The 13,147-nt window shown below is 40.9% G+C and overlaps 1 protein-coding gene across 1 annotated transcript in view; it reads left to right on the top strand.

Moving 5' to 3' along the window:
- The window catches only part of FBLN5 (fibulin 5), a 154,221-nt gene that overhangs the window by 93,574 nt on the left and 47,500 nt on the right, over positions 1-13,147 (top strand). The window contains exon 7 of the mRNA XM_043985995.1: positions 4,045-4,164. Coding sequence (XP_043841930.1) covers positions 4,045-4,164 — 120 coding nt within the window. The remainder of the gene's footprint in view (positions 1-4,044; positions 4,165-13,147) is intronic.

Below are 13,147 nucleotides of genomic sequence, written 5' to 3'. Positions count from 1 at the left end.
TGGAAAGTTTTTTGCTTTTTACTGCTCTCTCTCCCAATCTGCCCTTTCCTCCTTCCCTTCTTCCTCTCCCTTTTCTCCCTCCCCGACCCCAGGGAAAAAATATATTACTATATCTACTTGAGTATGTATGTTAGTCCTTCTTTGAGCCAATTCTGATGATATTAAGGTTCACTCATGCCTCAACTCCTTCCCCCTCTTCTAGTCTCCTCTATAAGTTTTCTTCTTGTTTCCTTCATGTGGACTATCTCTCCCCAGACCATCTCTCCCCTTCTCCCACCCCCAGTTTATTCCTCCTACACCTCAACCCTATTTTAATGATGTCATCATGCATTAGTTAGGTGGCACAGTGGACAAAGCACCAGCCTTGGACCCAGGAGGCCCCAAGCCCAAATCCAGCCCGAGACATAAGAACCCCCACCCTGTCTGCCCTACAAGGAACAAAACATAAATGCTTTACAGATATCATCCCTTCATATTCAGTCCAGCCCTGTCTTCTGTGAATTTCTTACTGAGATAATACTTTGAAATCATAAGAACTATCTTCCCATGTAGGAATGTAAACAGTTTGATCTTTTTTTTTTTTTTTTTTGCTGGGCAGTGGGGGTTAAGTGACTTGCCCAGGGTCACACAGCTAGTAAGTGTCAAGTGTCTGAGGCCAAATTTGAACTCAGGTACTCCTAAATCCAGAGCCAGTGCTTTATCCACTGCGCCACCTAGCCGCCCTCCACTGCGCTACCTAGCCACCCAGTTTGATCTTTTAATATCCCTCATGAAGTCTTTTTCCTGTTTACCTTTTTATGCTTCTCCAGGATCTTGTATTTGAAAGTCAAATTTTCTATTCAGTTCAGGTCTTTTCATCACAAATGCTTGAAAGACCTCTTTCTCATTGAAATCCCATTTTTGCCTCTGAAAAATTATACTCAGTTTTGCTGGGTATGTGATTTTTGGCTGAAGTCCCAGTTCCTTTGCCCTCTGGAATATCATATTCCATGACCTTTGGTCCTTTAATGTAGAAGCTGCTAGATCTTGCTTTATCCTTATTGGAGCTCCACAGTATTTGAATTCCTTTTTTCTAGCTGCTTTCAGTATTTTCTCCTTGACCTGGGAGTTCTGGAATTTGGCTATAATATTCCTGGAGGTTTTCCTTTTGGGATCTCTTTCAGGAGGTGATCAGTGAATTCTTTCAATTTCTATTTTAGCTTCTGCTTCTAGAATATCAGGGCAATTTTCCCTCACAATCTCTTGGAGGATGGTGTCTAAGCTTTTGTTTTGGTCATGGTTTTCAGATAGTCCAATGATTTTCAAGTTATCTCTCCTAGATTTATTTTCTAGGTCGGCTGTTTTTCCAAGGAGATATTTCACATTGCCCTCTATTTTTTCATTCAGTTGGATTTGCTTTACTGTGTCTTGGTTTCTCATAAGGTCACTAACTTCCATTTGTTGAATCCTAATTCTTAGGCAGTTATTTTCATCAGACAGTTTTTTAATCTCCTTTTCCATTTGGCTTTTCAAACTGTAGACTTTTTTCTCATGAGTCTCCTGCATCGCTCTCATTTCCCTTTCCATTCTTTCCTCCTTTTCTCTACATCTTCTTTCTATTTCTCCTACTTTCTCTTCAAAGTCCCTTTTGAGAGCTTCCATGGCCTGAGACAAGTTCATATTTTTCTTGGAAGCTTTGGATGTTGGAGCTTTGACCCTGTTATTATCTTCTTCTTCTGAGGTTGTATTGTGGTCTACCTTAACCCCAAAGAAGTTTTTGATGGTCTTCTGCTTTCTCTGCCTAATCATCCTGGCTTACTATTTCTTGGCTTTTAACTCCTTCTTAAAGTGTGGCGCTGCTTCCAGGACACACTGTTCAAGCTACAGCATGGCCTGGGGGATGGTTGGGCTTCTTCTCAGCCTGCCTGGCCTCACTTTCATTTGATTTTAAACTCTCCACTGGGGGGTAGTGGTGGTGGGGGGGCTGCTTCTAGGCTCCACTCCTGTTCTCAGCTTCAGAGGGTCCCAGGTGTTTTGGGTGGAGAGGGAGCAGGCTTTAATCTCCCCTGGCCTGTTCTCAGGTCCGGAGATAACTAAGAAACCAACCAGCAAAGCTTTCTGTGGTGTGGTTCTCAGCTTCTGATGAAACTGCTCCCCTGCTCCCCTCCCCCACCTGGGTCTCCTGCCATTCAGGATTTCTTCCTGGTTGCCCGCTGGGGTGGGACAATTGAATCCTTTCCCCCAGTCCACTGGTACCCCTGCACTTACCCCACCCGGACCAGCCGTTCAGTCCGACTGCTCGCTCGGTTCCAGAAGATGCCGGTGCTGCAGCCAATTCAGAGGCACTGGGGCAAATTCCTCTGGTGGGTGTCTGGTGTGTTGGCCTGATTGCAGCATTAGGCTTTATTCGTGGCCCAGCACAGCCCCCTGAAATCTATCTATAGATGGAGAAAACTCTCAGCCCATATTTTTGTGTGTTTTTCTGTCCCAAGGGTTCTTTTATTGCTATTTTTGGGGTGATTGTATCAGGAACCTTGTGGGTTTAATGTCTTTCCTCTGCCATCTTGGCTCCACCTGCCCTGTTTGATTTCAATTCCATGGATCAAGATCCCCCTCCCAGAATAAGCTCATCACTTCTTTTTTTTTTTAGGCAGGGCAATGAGGGTTAAGTGACTTGCTCAAGGTCACACAGCTAGTAAGTGTCAAGTGTCAGAGGCTGGATTTGAACTCAGGTCCTCCTGAATCCAGGGCCAGTGCTTTATCCACTGTGCCACCTAGCTGCCCCCAAGGTCATCACTTCTAAACTAACTACCAAGCTCCTGGGGCAGCTGGGTGGTGCAGTGGATATAGTGCCAGGCTTGGAGTCAGGAAGACCTGAATTCAAATCCAACTTCAGATACTCACTAGTTTTGTACCCCTGGGCAAGTTACTCAACCCTGTTTGCCTCAGTTTCCTCATCTGAAAATGACCTGGAGAAGGGAATGGCAAACTACTCCAGTATCTCTGCCTAGAAAAACATTAAAAAGGGTTACAAAGAGTCAGACGACTGAAAATGACTAAACACGAACAAAAAACCGTCATGGGGCTAATCAAAGCCTTGACTGACACAATCTCCCTCAACTCTCTCTACCCTCTAATTGGAAGGTTGGAGGGTGAAGTGCCAAACTTCTCCCAATGCTTTCTTTTCAGAGGGCAGAAATTGGACTCAGCTCCATCCACTTTGCATCTGCTGCTCTATCTGATTTCAACAGAAAAAGGTGCCCTTACATCGAATACCCCCTGGTGTCCCATCTTGCCATCCCTGGCCTGCTTTCTTGCCTCCCTTTGTATTTTGTCTCCCCCTTTAGATTGTAAGCTCCTTGAGGGCAGAAACTGGCTTTCTTTTTATTAATTGTATCCCTGGTGCTTAGCACAGTGTCTGGAACATAATTGGTACTTAATAAATGCTTATTGGACTGGATATGAACCCAGTTCTTCCTGACTCCAAGTATAGTGCTCTATCTTCTATGTCCTGCTGCCTCTTGGTGATTTAGTTTAACTTTTTCTGAAAAAGAAACTGAGTCTCAGAGAGATGAAGTGACTTATCTGAGGTTGCAAAGAGAATTAGTGGCAGAGCTGGGACTTAAGCTAAAGATAATATAGAGCTGGGATCCCTAGCTTTATTATTTAAAAAAAAACCAAGGACCTATTAAGCATCTCATTTGATCAATAATAATACTCTTTCTTCTTATATAAGGGTTTATAGTTTACAACCAGATCATAGTTGTGAAAAACAGAAAGCTGTAGTCAGAGCTCTGGACTAGGAAACCTGAGTTCAAATCTAGGCTTTGTGGCTAACTAGCTGTATGACCTTAGCTAAGTCATTTTAAAAAACCTCTCTGGACCCTTTTTTTTCTTTTGTGAAATGCGGGGGCTGAACTAGATAATCTCTAACACCCTTTTTAATTCTAAATTTGATGATCCTTTTCATCAATGTGCATTGTTTGACATGGAAGGTATGCCTTCCAGAGACCTTACATAGTCCTTTGAGAAAAGGAAATAATGAGCTTTGTTTTTTCCCCCCAGATGTGAATGAATGTATGACAGAGAATCCCTGTGTACAGAGTTGCGTCAACACATTTGGCTCTTTCATCTGCCGCTGTGACCCTGGCTATGAACTTGAAGATGACGGTGTACACTGCAGTGGTAATGGCCTTAGGAGGGGTGACCTCTATTCAGTATCTGTGGACTGGAGAGAGAATGGGTTCTTTCACAGATATTTCCTCCTACCTCCTGGCATATCTTTTGTTTATTAACATATCTCAATAAAGCCATAAATCCGTAGGAAACAGATGTGAAATGAAATTGGTGAGGGGAAAGGGTTGGACTGGGAGTGAGGATGAGAAAAAGTGCCAACAAAATATCCACAGGCAGGACTGGTATTTGGCATGTGGTACCTAGTAATTGTTTGCCCTGTACATGCATGTGTTTATTCATTTGTTCATTTGTTCATCATTCATTCATTCATTCAGTAAAACTTTATTAAGCACCTACTACACTCTGGGGAAGGTACAATATTATCATATTATGTTATGTTTTGTTATGTTGTGTCACATCACATCATACACAGTAATACTTGACTAATGCACTAGAGAGGTGCAAAACAAAGGGCTATGTAAGGTCCCTGGAAGGCTTCATGGAAGACTGACTATTTAAGTTCAGTTTTTAAAAATGGGTGGGTTTTTAACAGGCGAGTTTGGGGAAGGAGAACATTTTAGGAACAAGGAAGACTGGCATGTTCCAAGGCAAAGTCATGGAGGCATGAGAGCACAAAATATATTTATTTGGAGGTCAGAGAGTATCTTAACACACACCATTTAGTTTCACATTTATGCTGGTTATTTCATACTATAATTATATGTTGTCCTTGGTCCAGTGAAAAGTGCTCTGTACTCAGTGGATGCTTAATAAATGTGTGTTGAATGAAGAACAAACGAGGTAGCCAAATGGCAAGTGCACATCTTGCCTGTGACAACAAAAATTAGGATAATATTAGAAAATTTGGGTGGTGCCGTATTGTGGAGGTCCTTGAATACCAATCAAAGACTGTTACTCAGTAAGTGATAGGGAGTCACTGGAGTTTTTTGATGAGAGCAATGATATGGCCGGTTATATGCATAGAAGGATTATTCTGACTCTTGTACAAAGGACAACTCACAGAAAGGAGAGGCATAGTATTCTGGGTGGATAGTAAAGAGAACATTTACTAGTGTGGTGACAATGGTGATAGAAACAGGGGGATGAATATGAGGTGTAGGTGGAATTGAAAGGACTTGAGATGGAAGAATCAAAAGTGATACCAGGGGCAGCTAGCTGGCGCAGTGGATAGAGCACGGGCCCTGGATTTAGGAGGATCTGAGTTCAAATCCTGCCTCAGACCCTTGACACTTACTAGCTGCGTGACCTTGGGAAAGTCACTTAACCCCAACTAGCTCACCAATCCCCCCCCCCAAAAAAAACCAAAACAAAACAAAAGTGATACCAAAGTTTTGAAAATGAGAGACTAGGACATTGTGGTATCCCTGAGAGGAATGATGGAGTCAGAAGGTTGAAAAGCTTCAGGGGCAAAGACTTTTAATGGAGTGAAGTGTCCTCTTGGAGATGAAGGGAAGAGGGAGAACCCCTACAATCATTCCTTATTTTTGTTGTTTGGGCTTGAGAACATTTCTTTCATGTCCAAACCTGACCAGAGACCTCAAGGGGCAGCACAGGACACGCTTGTCAAGAATTTAAGCTTTTAGTGTTTTGTCCATCTGAGAAAGAGAAGGGAGAAAGGAGAGACTACTGTCCCTCTAAAAGATGTGGAGTGTAAGCTCTAAACCTCCTTTGGATCTATTATGGCGTTCCTGCTGTCCTAACCTTGAGGTGACACAATCTGCACTTATGGTCGGGGAGGTATACTGTCCTTTTCCCCCTTTCCCTTCTGTGAAACAACATTTACACTTGAGTGTGGTGTCAGGGAGGCATCAGATGTTTGTCATTTGAGAGCTAGTTTAGTTAGGTGTGTAGAGATGTGGCTACCTCTCTGTGAGGTATGACCACCAGACAATAAATTGTTTTTGGCCATTGTTCATGCTACCTAACACTTGGAAGGGAGAAAGTACTGACCCTAATAAAATAATTCAATACAGTTCAATTAAAAAACATTTCTTTTTCATGCCTATTTTCAATCACTCAACCAATAAGCACCTCATATGATCTTCACAACCACCATGTGAGGCAAGTGCTATTATCCCCATTTTACAGATGGGGAAACTGAGGTTAAGTGACTTGCCAAGGGTCACACAGTAAGTGTCTGAGTCTACATTTGAACTCGAGTCTTCTTGACTCCATGCCCAGTGCTCTAGGACCTCACTACTTTATGAAATAGTTCATTGCACTTTCAGGCAACTACACTTTTAGGAAGTATTTCATTATATTATATTGAGCTGAAATCTGTCTCCCTGTATCTTTTTTTTTGGGGGGGCAATGAGGGTTAAGTGACTTGCCCAGGGTCACATAGTAAGTGTCAAGTGTCTGAGGCCAGATTTGAACTCAGGTCCTCCTGAATCCAGGGCTGGTGCTTTATCCACTGTGCCACCTAGCTGCCCCCTCCCTGTATCTTAATTCTGCCACCTGGATCCACATAACAAGTTTAATCCCTTTGATTTCAAACACCTATCTCCCCCACCCCACCCCAATTCCTCTTGTAAGTTCCCAGAAAGAGGTATTATTGATTTAGTGAAATAAATTCATTTTAATTGCCTGAATAGTCATCTTCAATTTACTCCATTCTTTTCTGAGTGTCTAAGAGGTCTTTTTAGTCCAGTCTTTAAAGTCAGAAACCACTTAATAATTATCCAGCCTTAAAGGACATCCAACTCCTGGCATATGGGACAAAGGGATCATAAATGACCAAAATCAATAGAAAAGTCCAACTGCCATTTTCCCCATTAGCTCCAGACTCATTTCCCACCAAATCTTTTTATTTATTTACCAGAGCTGCTAACAAGATGTGAAACTGACCTACTGACTGGTGTCACTTCCTTCTTTCCTTGTCTACACAGGTAGTGAGCAGAAAAAAACAATGACACAGTAGGTTCTCAATCATCCCAAGAAAGGCAGTGGGACCAAGCAGACCAGAGAAGCAAGAGGGTCTGGATAGGCTTCCCCTGAATACCCGAAAGTTGACCACAGGAAAAAAAAAAATCACTGGCCTGTGTTTTTCCTCCCTGCCCCCATAATCTTCTCTCCCCAGAGGACAGAAAGAATTAAATAAACCCTACATTCTTTTCTGCTTGCCTCACATACCTTATTGCTTTGTCCTGAAGAATAGCTATTTGCAAAGCCATTAGATAAAACTTTAAGGGATTTGTCCAGATTCTTTTCTTGCCCTGGAATTCCATTGCATCAAATAGAGTAAGTCCTCACTCATTTGAACCAACTGGGGGAAAAGTCCTTTGGAATTGGTGAAATGTTTAAATTAAAGAATATTTTGGGGGGCATCTAGGTGATGCAGTAGATAAATCACTGGACTGGATTCACAAATACCTGAGTTCAAATCTGGCCTTAGACACGTGACACTTACTAGCTGTGTGACCCTGGGCAAGTCACTTAACTTTTATTGTCCTGCCCCCCCCCCAAAAAAAAGAATTTGTTAAAGAAATACATTTTGTTATTTTTAAACAAATATAGTAATTTTATCAGCCTAGCAGTCTGGTGTTAGCTTAGAAATTCTTTGGTGAATTCTAAGGTGGGAAGATAGTTGATTCTTTTAAATACTTAAACATCCTTTAATCTTGCTTACATTCTTTCCTTAGCAAGCTATTTTTCATGGTGCAAAGATTTAAAACTGTCAATACCTACTTTATGTATTAAGTACCGAGTATGTACAAGTCTCTGCGAGGTATACAAAGCTTTGGTAAATGACACAGGGCTTTTCTCATCAGTCTTAGTGTCTTTCCTTCTAAGATTGCTTTCTATCTACCCTCTATATATCTTGTATCTTGTATGTTGTTTTACCCATTAGATTGTACACTCCTCAAGTTCAGAGTCATTTTTTCCCCTTTCTTTATATCCCTAGCACAGTGCTTTGCTAATAGCCAGGTCTTAAATACTTAATGACTGACTAATAAGACACACATATAAAAGTGCCAGAGAAAATAGGATGTCCCTGGATTTGGAGTCAGAAGACCCAGATTCAAATTCTGACTCTTCCATTTCCTACCTGTTCGTCTTGGGCAAGCCATTTAATGTCTTTGGGACTCAGTCTCCTTCCTTATTAAAAAGAAAGAGTTGGCACTTGGAAAATGAAAGAACTAGTGTTGCTATCAATTGTAGTGGCTAGAGCACTGGGCCTAGAGTCAGGAAAACCCAAGTTCCAATTTGGCTTCAAATACTAGGTATGTGACCCTTGGCAAGTAATTTAACTTCTGTTTGGCTCAGTTTCCTCATCTGTGAAATGGGGCTACTAATAGCACCTCCCTCTCAAGGATGATGTGAGGAACAAATGATGATGATGATTTTTAAAATAGCTAACATTTATATAGCACTTACTATGTGCCAAGTAATTCACAATTATTATCTCATTTGATTGTCACAACAACCCTGGGAGGTGTTGTTGTAGTTGTTGTTGCTGTCCGTCATTTTCAGTCATGTCCAACTCTTTCTGACCCCATTTGGGGTTTTTGCAAAGACAATGGAGTGTCTTACTATTTCCTCTTCCAGCTCATTTTATAGGTGAGGAAACCAAGGCAAACAGAGGTTAAGTGACTTTTGGATTCAAAGAGATCAGTATGACAAAGTGATAAACTGACTATAATCAAAGGCCAAAATGTGTGATACAGATCTTTAATGCCACCGGAAATCAAAAGAAGAGAGATCATTGTGATCTATCCCAGATGACTTCATAGAGGAAGGCACACTTGAACTTGGCCTACCTAGCATGGACATAATAGACACTTAGTTGGTGCTTATTGGATTGGATAGGCAGAAAGGAGGCGGAGAGGGCATTTTGAGTAAGGAAGTAGGGGCAGGGGGAATGTGAGCAAAGACATAATATAGATAGAAACGAATATGCATATATTATATGTATGTATATATACACATACACACAAATACCTTAAATACACATATATGACCATACACATACATACAGATATGCATAAACACACACATATATACATATACATATATACATAAACACACACATATATATTTTTACAAAAGACTTTCCTTCCAACAGACCCATGAGATACTGTCACTGTATTATTATTCCCATTTTACAGATTAAAAAATACTGAGTCTCAAAGAGGTGAAGCAATTGCTAGAGGCCACAAGGTAGAAACAAAATTTGAACTTGGTTCTTCTGACTCATTTCAGTAGTCTTACCAGACAATGCTGCTTCAGCATACTCTATATGCGAATCATAGCACCTGCTGGCTTCTCAGCACTGGTCATAGTACCCCCTAGTGGTCACATGTAATTCACATCTGGATTATGTAATTAGAATATCCCCTTGCATTTATTTGGTGCTTTCATAGTATATGGAATATGTTCACATCTACTCTCTCATTCGATCCTCCCAATAGTTCTGTGAGAAAGACACATCATGGTAGGTATAGTAGTTTAAATTGGTCAGATGAAGAAACCAAGGCTGAGAGAGTCTTAAGTGACTTATTGAAATCCCACAACTGGTAAGTGGTAGATCTAGGACCATTTTCCATGCTTGTAGGGTAGTCCAGTGCTTTTAGTCTGCATTCATATGTTACTGAATGAAAATATCCTAATAGTCATAGGAAAATGTTTATATTTCAATAGTGTTCTTCAGAGGGCAAAATGCAATAAATTCAGAGAAGTAACTCTAATGTTGAGAATTTCAGTCACTGTTGACAGAATGGTAGCCAACTATCAGATCATACATAGCAGGTATATGGCCATCTCTTCTTTTTTTTTTTTTTTTTTTTTTTTAGTGAGGCAATTGGGGTTAAGTGACTTGCCCAGGGTCACACAGCTAGTAAGTGTTAAGTGTCTGAGACCGGATTTGAACTCAGGTACTCCTGACTCCAGGGCCGGTGCTTTATCCACTGCACCACCTAGCCACCCCCTTGGCCATCTCTTCTACTTGTGTTTGGGCCAGCCCTACTCACGGGATCCTAAAAGTGATACCACCCAAATTCAGGTCACTCAAAATCCACCTTAATTTATAAGATCTTCCAGCTCTAAAGGATTTGGATTTGACTGTTGGGACTGTTGGGGTAGGGGTCTCTAACCCCAGTGGAAATGAGCCAAGAAGTTCCTCATTCTGAAGAACTAAGAGTTGGACACTGAGATCCACATGGCCACTTCAGGGGAAAAGAGGGTGGTAGAAGCAGGCTTTTCTTAACACAACAGATAACATAGTAGATAGAATAATGAACTTGCAGTTAGGAAGACCTGCATTCAAATATTGCCTCTGACACTAAATATATGACCCTGGGCAAGTCACTTAACCTCTTAGTCTCAGGTTCCTCAGTTGTAAATCGGGGATAATAATGACACTTAACTTGCAGTGTTATTATAAATAGCAAGTGAGGCAATATTTATCTATCTATCCACTTTGTAAAAGTATAAACACTATATAAATGTTAGCTATTACTCACCTTTTAAATCCATACATTCAAAATAAATTTTGCCAGAATGTGGCCCTTTTCTAAGTGTCACTCAAAGGCCATTGGAGTGGAGAGAAAAGGACTTTTCATCCCTGCAGAAAGAGATACATCAGGTTTATAACACCTGCTATTTTCACAGGGTGGAAAAGGAGACTCATTTACAAAGTTACCTACCCTGGGTAATTCTAGCTGCTAATCCTATGTGAATTGGGGAGTAACCTGAAGACAGGTCACATGGGAAAGGAGAGAGAGGGAGCAAAACATGTTTTTTTTTTTTTGGAAGAGTAATCAAATGAGGCTCAAATGAAGGTCATGCTGCCAAATTCTGCTTGTAATGAACAGTTTCATTATTTGGGAATACTCCCATTTCACTCACCATGGCCGACATTGAAAAATTATAAAATCACCCTTACAATAGCTTCCCTTCTCTTTATCCCCACCCTTCCCAGTCTAATGGATAGGCCAGAAAACAGTCTTTCTGCCAATTCTGGGACTGGCTGGAACCATTCATAAAGCCCCATAGGAAGAGATATTTCATATGTCTTAGGAAAACTTCTGAGGCAAGTGAAGAGAAAGAAAGATGGATTCTCTTCCCTTTTTTTCACATACTCAGAAATTTTCTTCCTCAGCAGTGGTTTTTTTTTTTTAAACTCACTGAAGCTTAAAACAAATTGTTGTTTTTTATAGATTTAGATTTTGGAAGGTAATTTAAAAGTCATCCAGTTCAACCTATCATTTTACAGATGAAGAAACTGAGGCTCACCAAAGTTAAGTGACTTGCTTAAGATCACAGAGATAGTATCTAACAGAACTAGGATCCAAACCCAAGATTTTTCATTAAAAACCCAATTCTCTTTCCCTTGTACAAAAGTCTAGAAATTCTTTGAGAAAGGCAATAGATTCTCTGTCTACAGATTTATAGAATGAGGATAGAATTAGTTAAGTGAGAAGAGTATCATCACCAGAAAATGGGTGAAAATGTCAGTCATGGAGATCTCTACTAATTCATGATCACATACTGCATCACCAAGGGGGCATATTTGTGGGTGGAATTATCAATCTTTTGAAATAGTAGCCAGGAATAAAACTGTCTCCTGAAGTGTGGGGCCTTATTTTCCATGAAAAGATCTGCAGGACTGGAGAGGACTTCCACACATGGAGAATATCTGGTGGGTCAATGGGTCCTTGCTCCTGTGGTCCTTCTAAGACTGACCTTATATGGAGCCCACCCATTTTTCTTTTTCTTTCTTTCTTTCTTCCTTCCTTCCTTCCTTCTTTTCTTTTTTTGTTGCTCAGTGAGGGTTAAGTGACTTTCCCAGGGTCACACAGCTATCAAGTGTCAACTGTCTGAGGGCGGATTTGAACTCAGGTCCTCCTGAATGCAGGGCCAGTGCTTTATCCACTGTGCCACCTAGCTGCCCCCCAACCATTTTTCTGTTGCATCTTTAGCATGATCTAGTGGAAAGGTTTGAAATGAGAGGATTTGGGTTTGAATCTTGGCTCTGTTACTTATTAACTGTGTGATTTAGACAAGCTCTCTCTCTGGGTTCTCAGGTTTCTTCCTTATCTGTATAATTAGGGGTTTGGACTAGAACATCTCTGAGGTATTTTTTTTCAGTTATAAGTCAAATGACAAATAGATTGAATGGACAAGTGAATTATTAGCAAGATTCAACAAATACCAGGCACCAGTTCAGCATTCAACTCAATTCAAGTCAACTAGCGTGTATTTGGTGCCTATTATGAACAAGGCACTATACTGAACCATTGGGAACAAAAAGACAAAACAGTTATTGCCTTTAAGGTACTTGCATTCATGAAGAAGGATATTGATTCCTAAGTCTAACATGATTTGAAGAGGAGAGGTAGTTCAAATAGGGAGATCAGGAAAGATTTCCCTAGGTAACTCCTGAGTTGAGCCAAAGGAAGCTAAGGATTCTAACAGGCAGAGATAAGCAGATGAGGCCCCAGGTATGTGGGATAACTTGTATGAAGACAAGAAGGTAGGAAATGAAATTCCAAGTTCAGAGAACAGGAAGTAGACCAGTTTGGTCAAAACTGGTGCCTAGCAATTTCATTATGGCCTAGGATTTGGGAAACAAATTTATCTTAAACTATATAGTGTTTTATTTTCAGGGTAATTCGAAAAAGATGAAATGAGTCCCTAGCCAAACAGGACTCTTCAGTTCAGGAAGTCATAGGGACCTACTTGAGAATTTTATTGAACTTATCAACTGTTATGGCATCTGCTCTAGCTTGGACATGAGCCAAACTCCCTGCACGGGGCAGAGAGTGGAAGAAGAAAGTTGGGACAGGAGTAGGAGGGTCATGGAGCTTCTTCCAGTCCCATGGATGATCTAGGAAGTACCCTGAACAGATATGCTCAGCTCCCTCTTTGATCCTTTTCTAGGCATTCCATTGAGACAGTGTGGTACAATGGAAAGAACGCTAGGTTTGGAGTCAATGAAACTGACTCATAATTAAGTGAGTCACTTTGCCTT

Source organism: Dromiciops gliroides, chromosome 2 (assembly GCF_019393635.1).
Source record: "Dromiciops gliroides isolate mDroGli1 chromosome 2, mDroGli1.pri, whole genome shotgun sequence".
In the NCBI taxonomy this organism is placed as follows: domain Eukaryota; kingdom Metazoa; phylum Chordata; class Mammalia; order Microbiotheria; family Microbiotheriidae; genus Dromiciops; species Dromiciops gliroides.
Note: the sequence above shows the minus strand (reverse complement) of the source record. Positions and strands in the feature narration are given on the sequence as shown.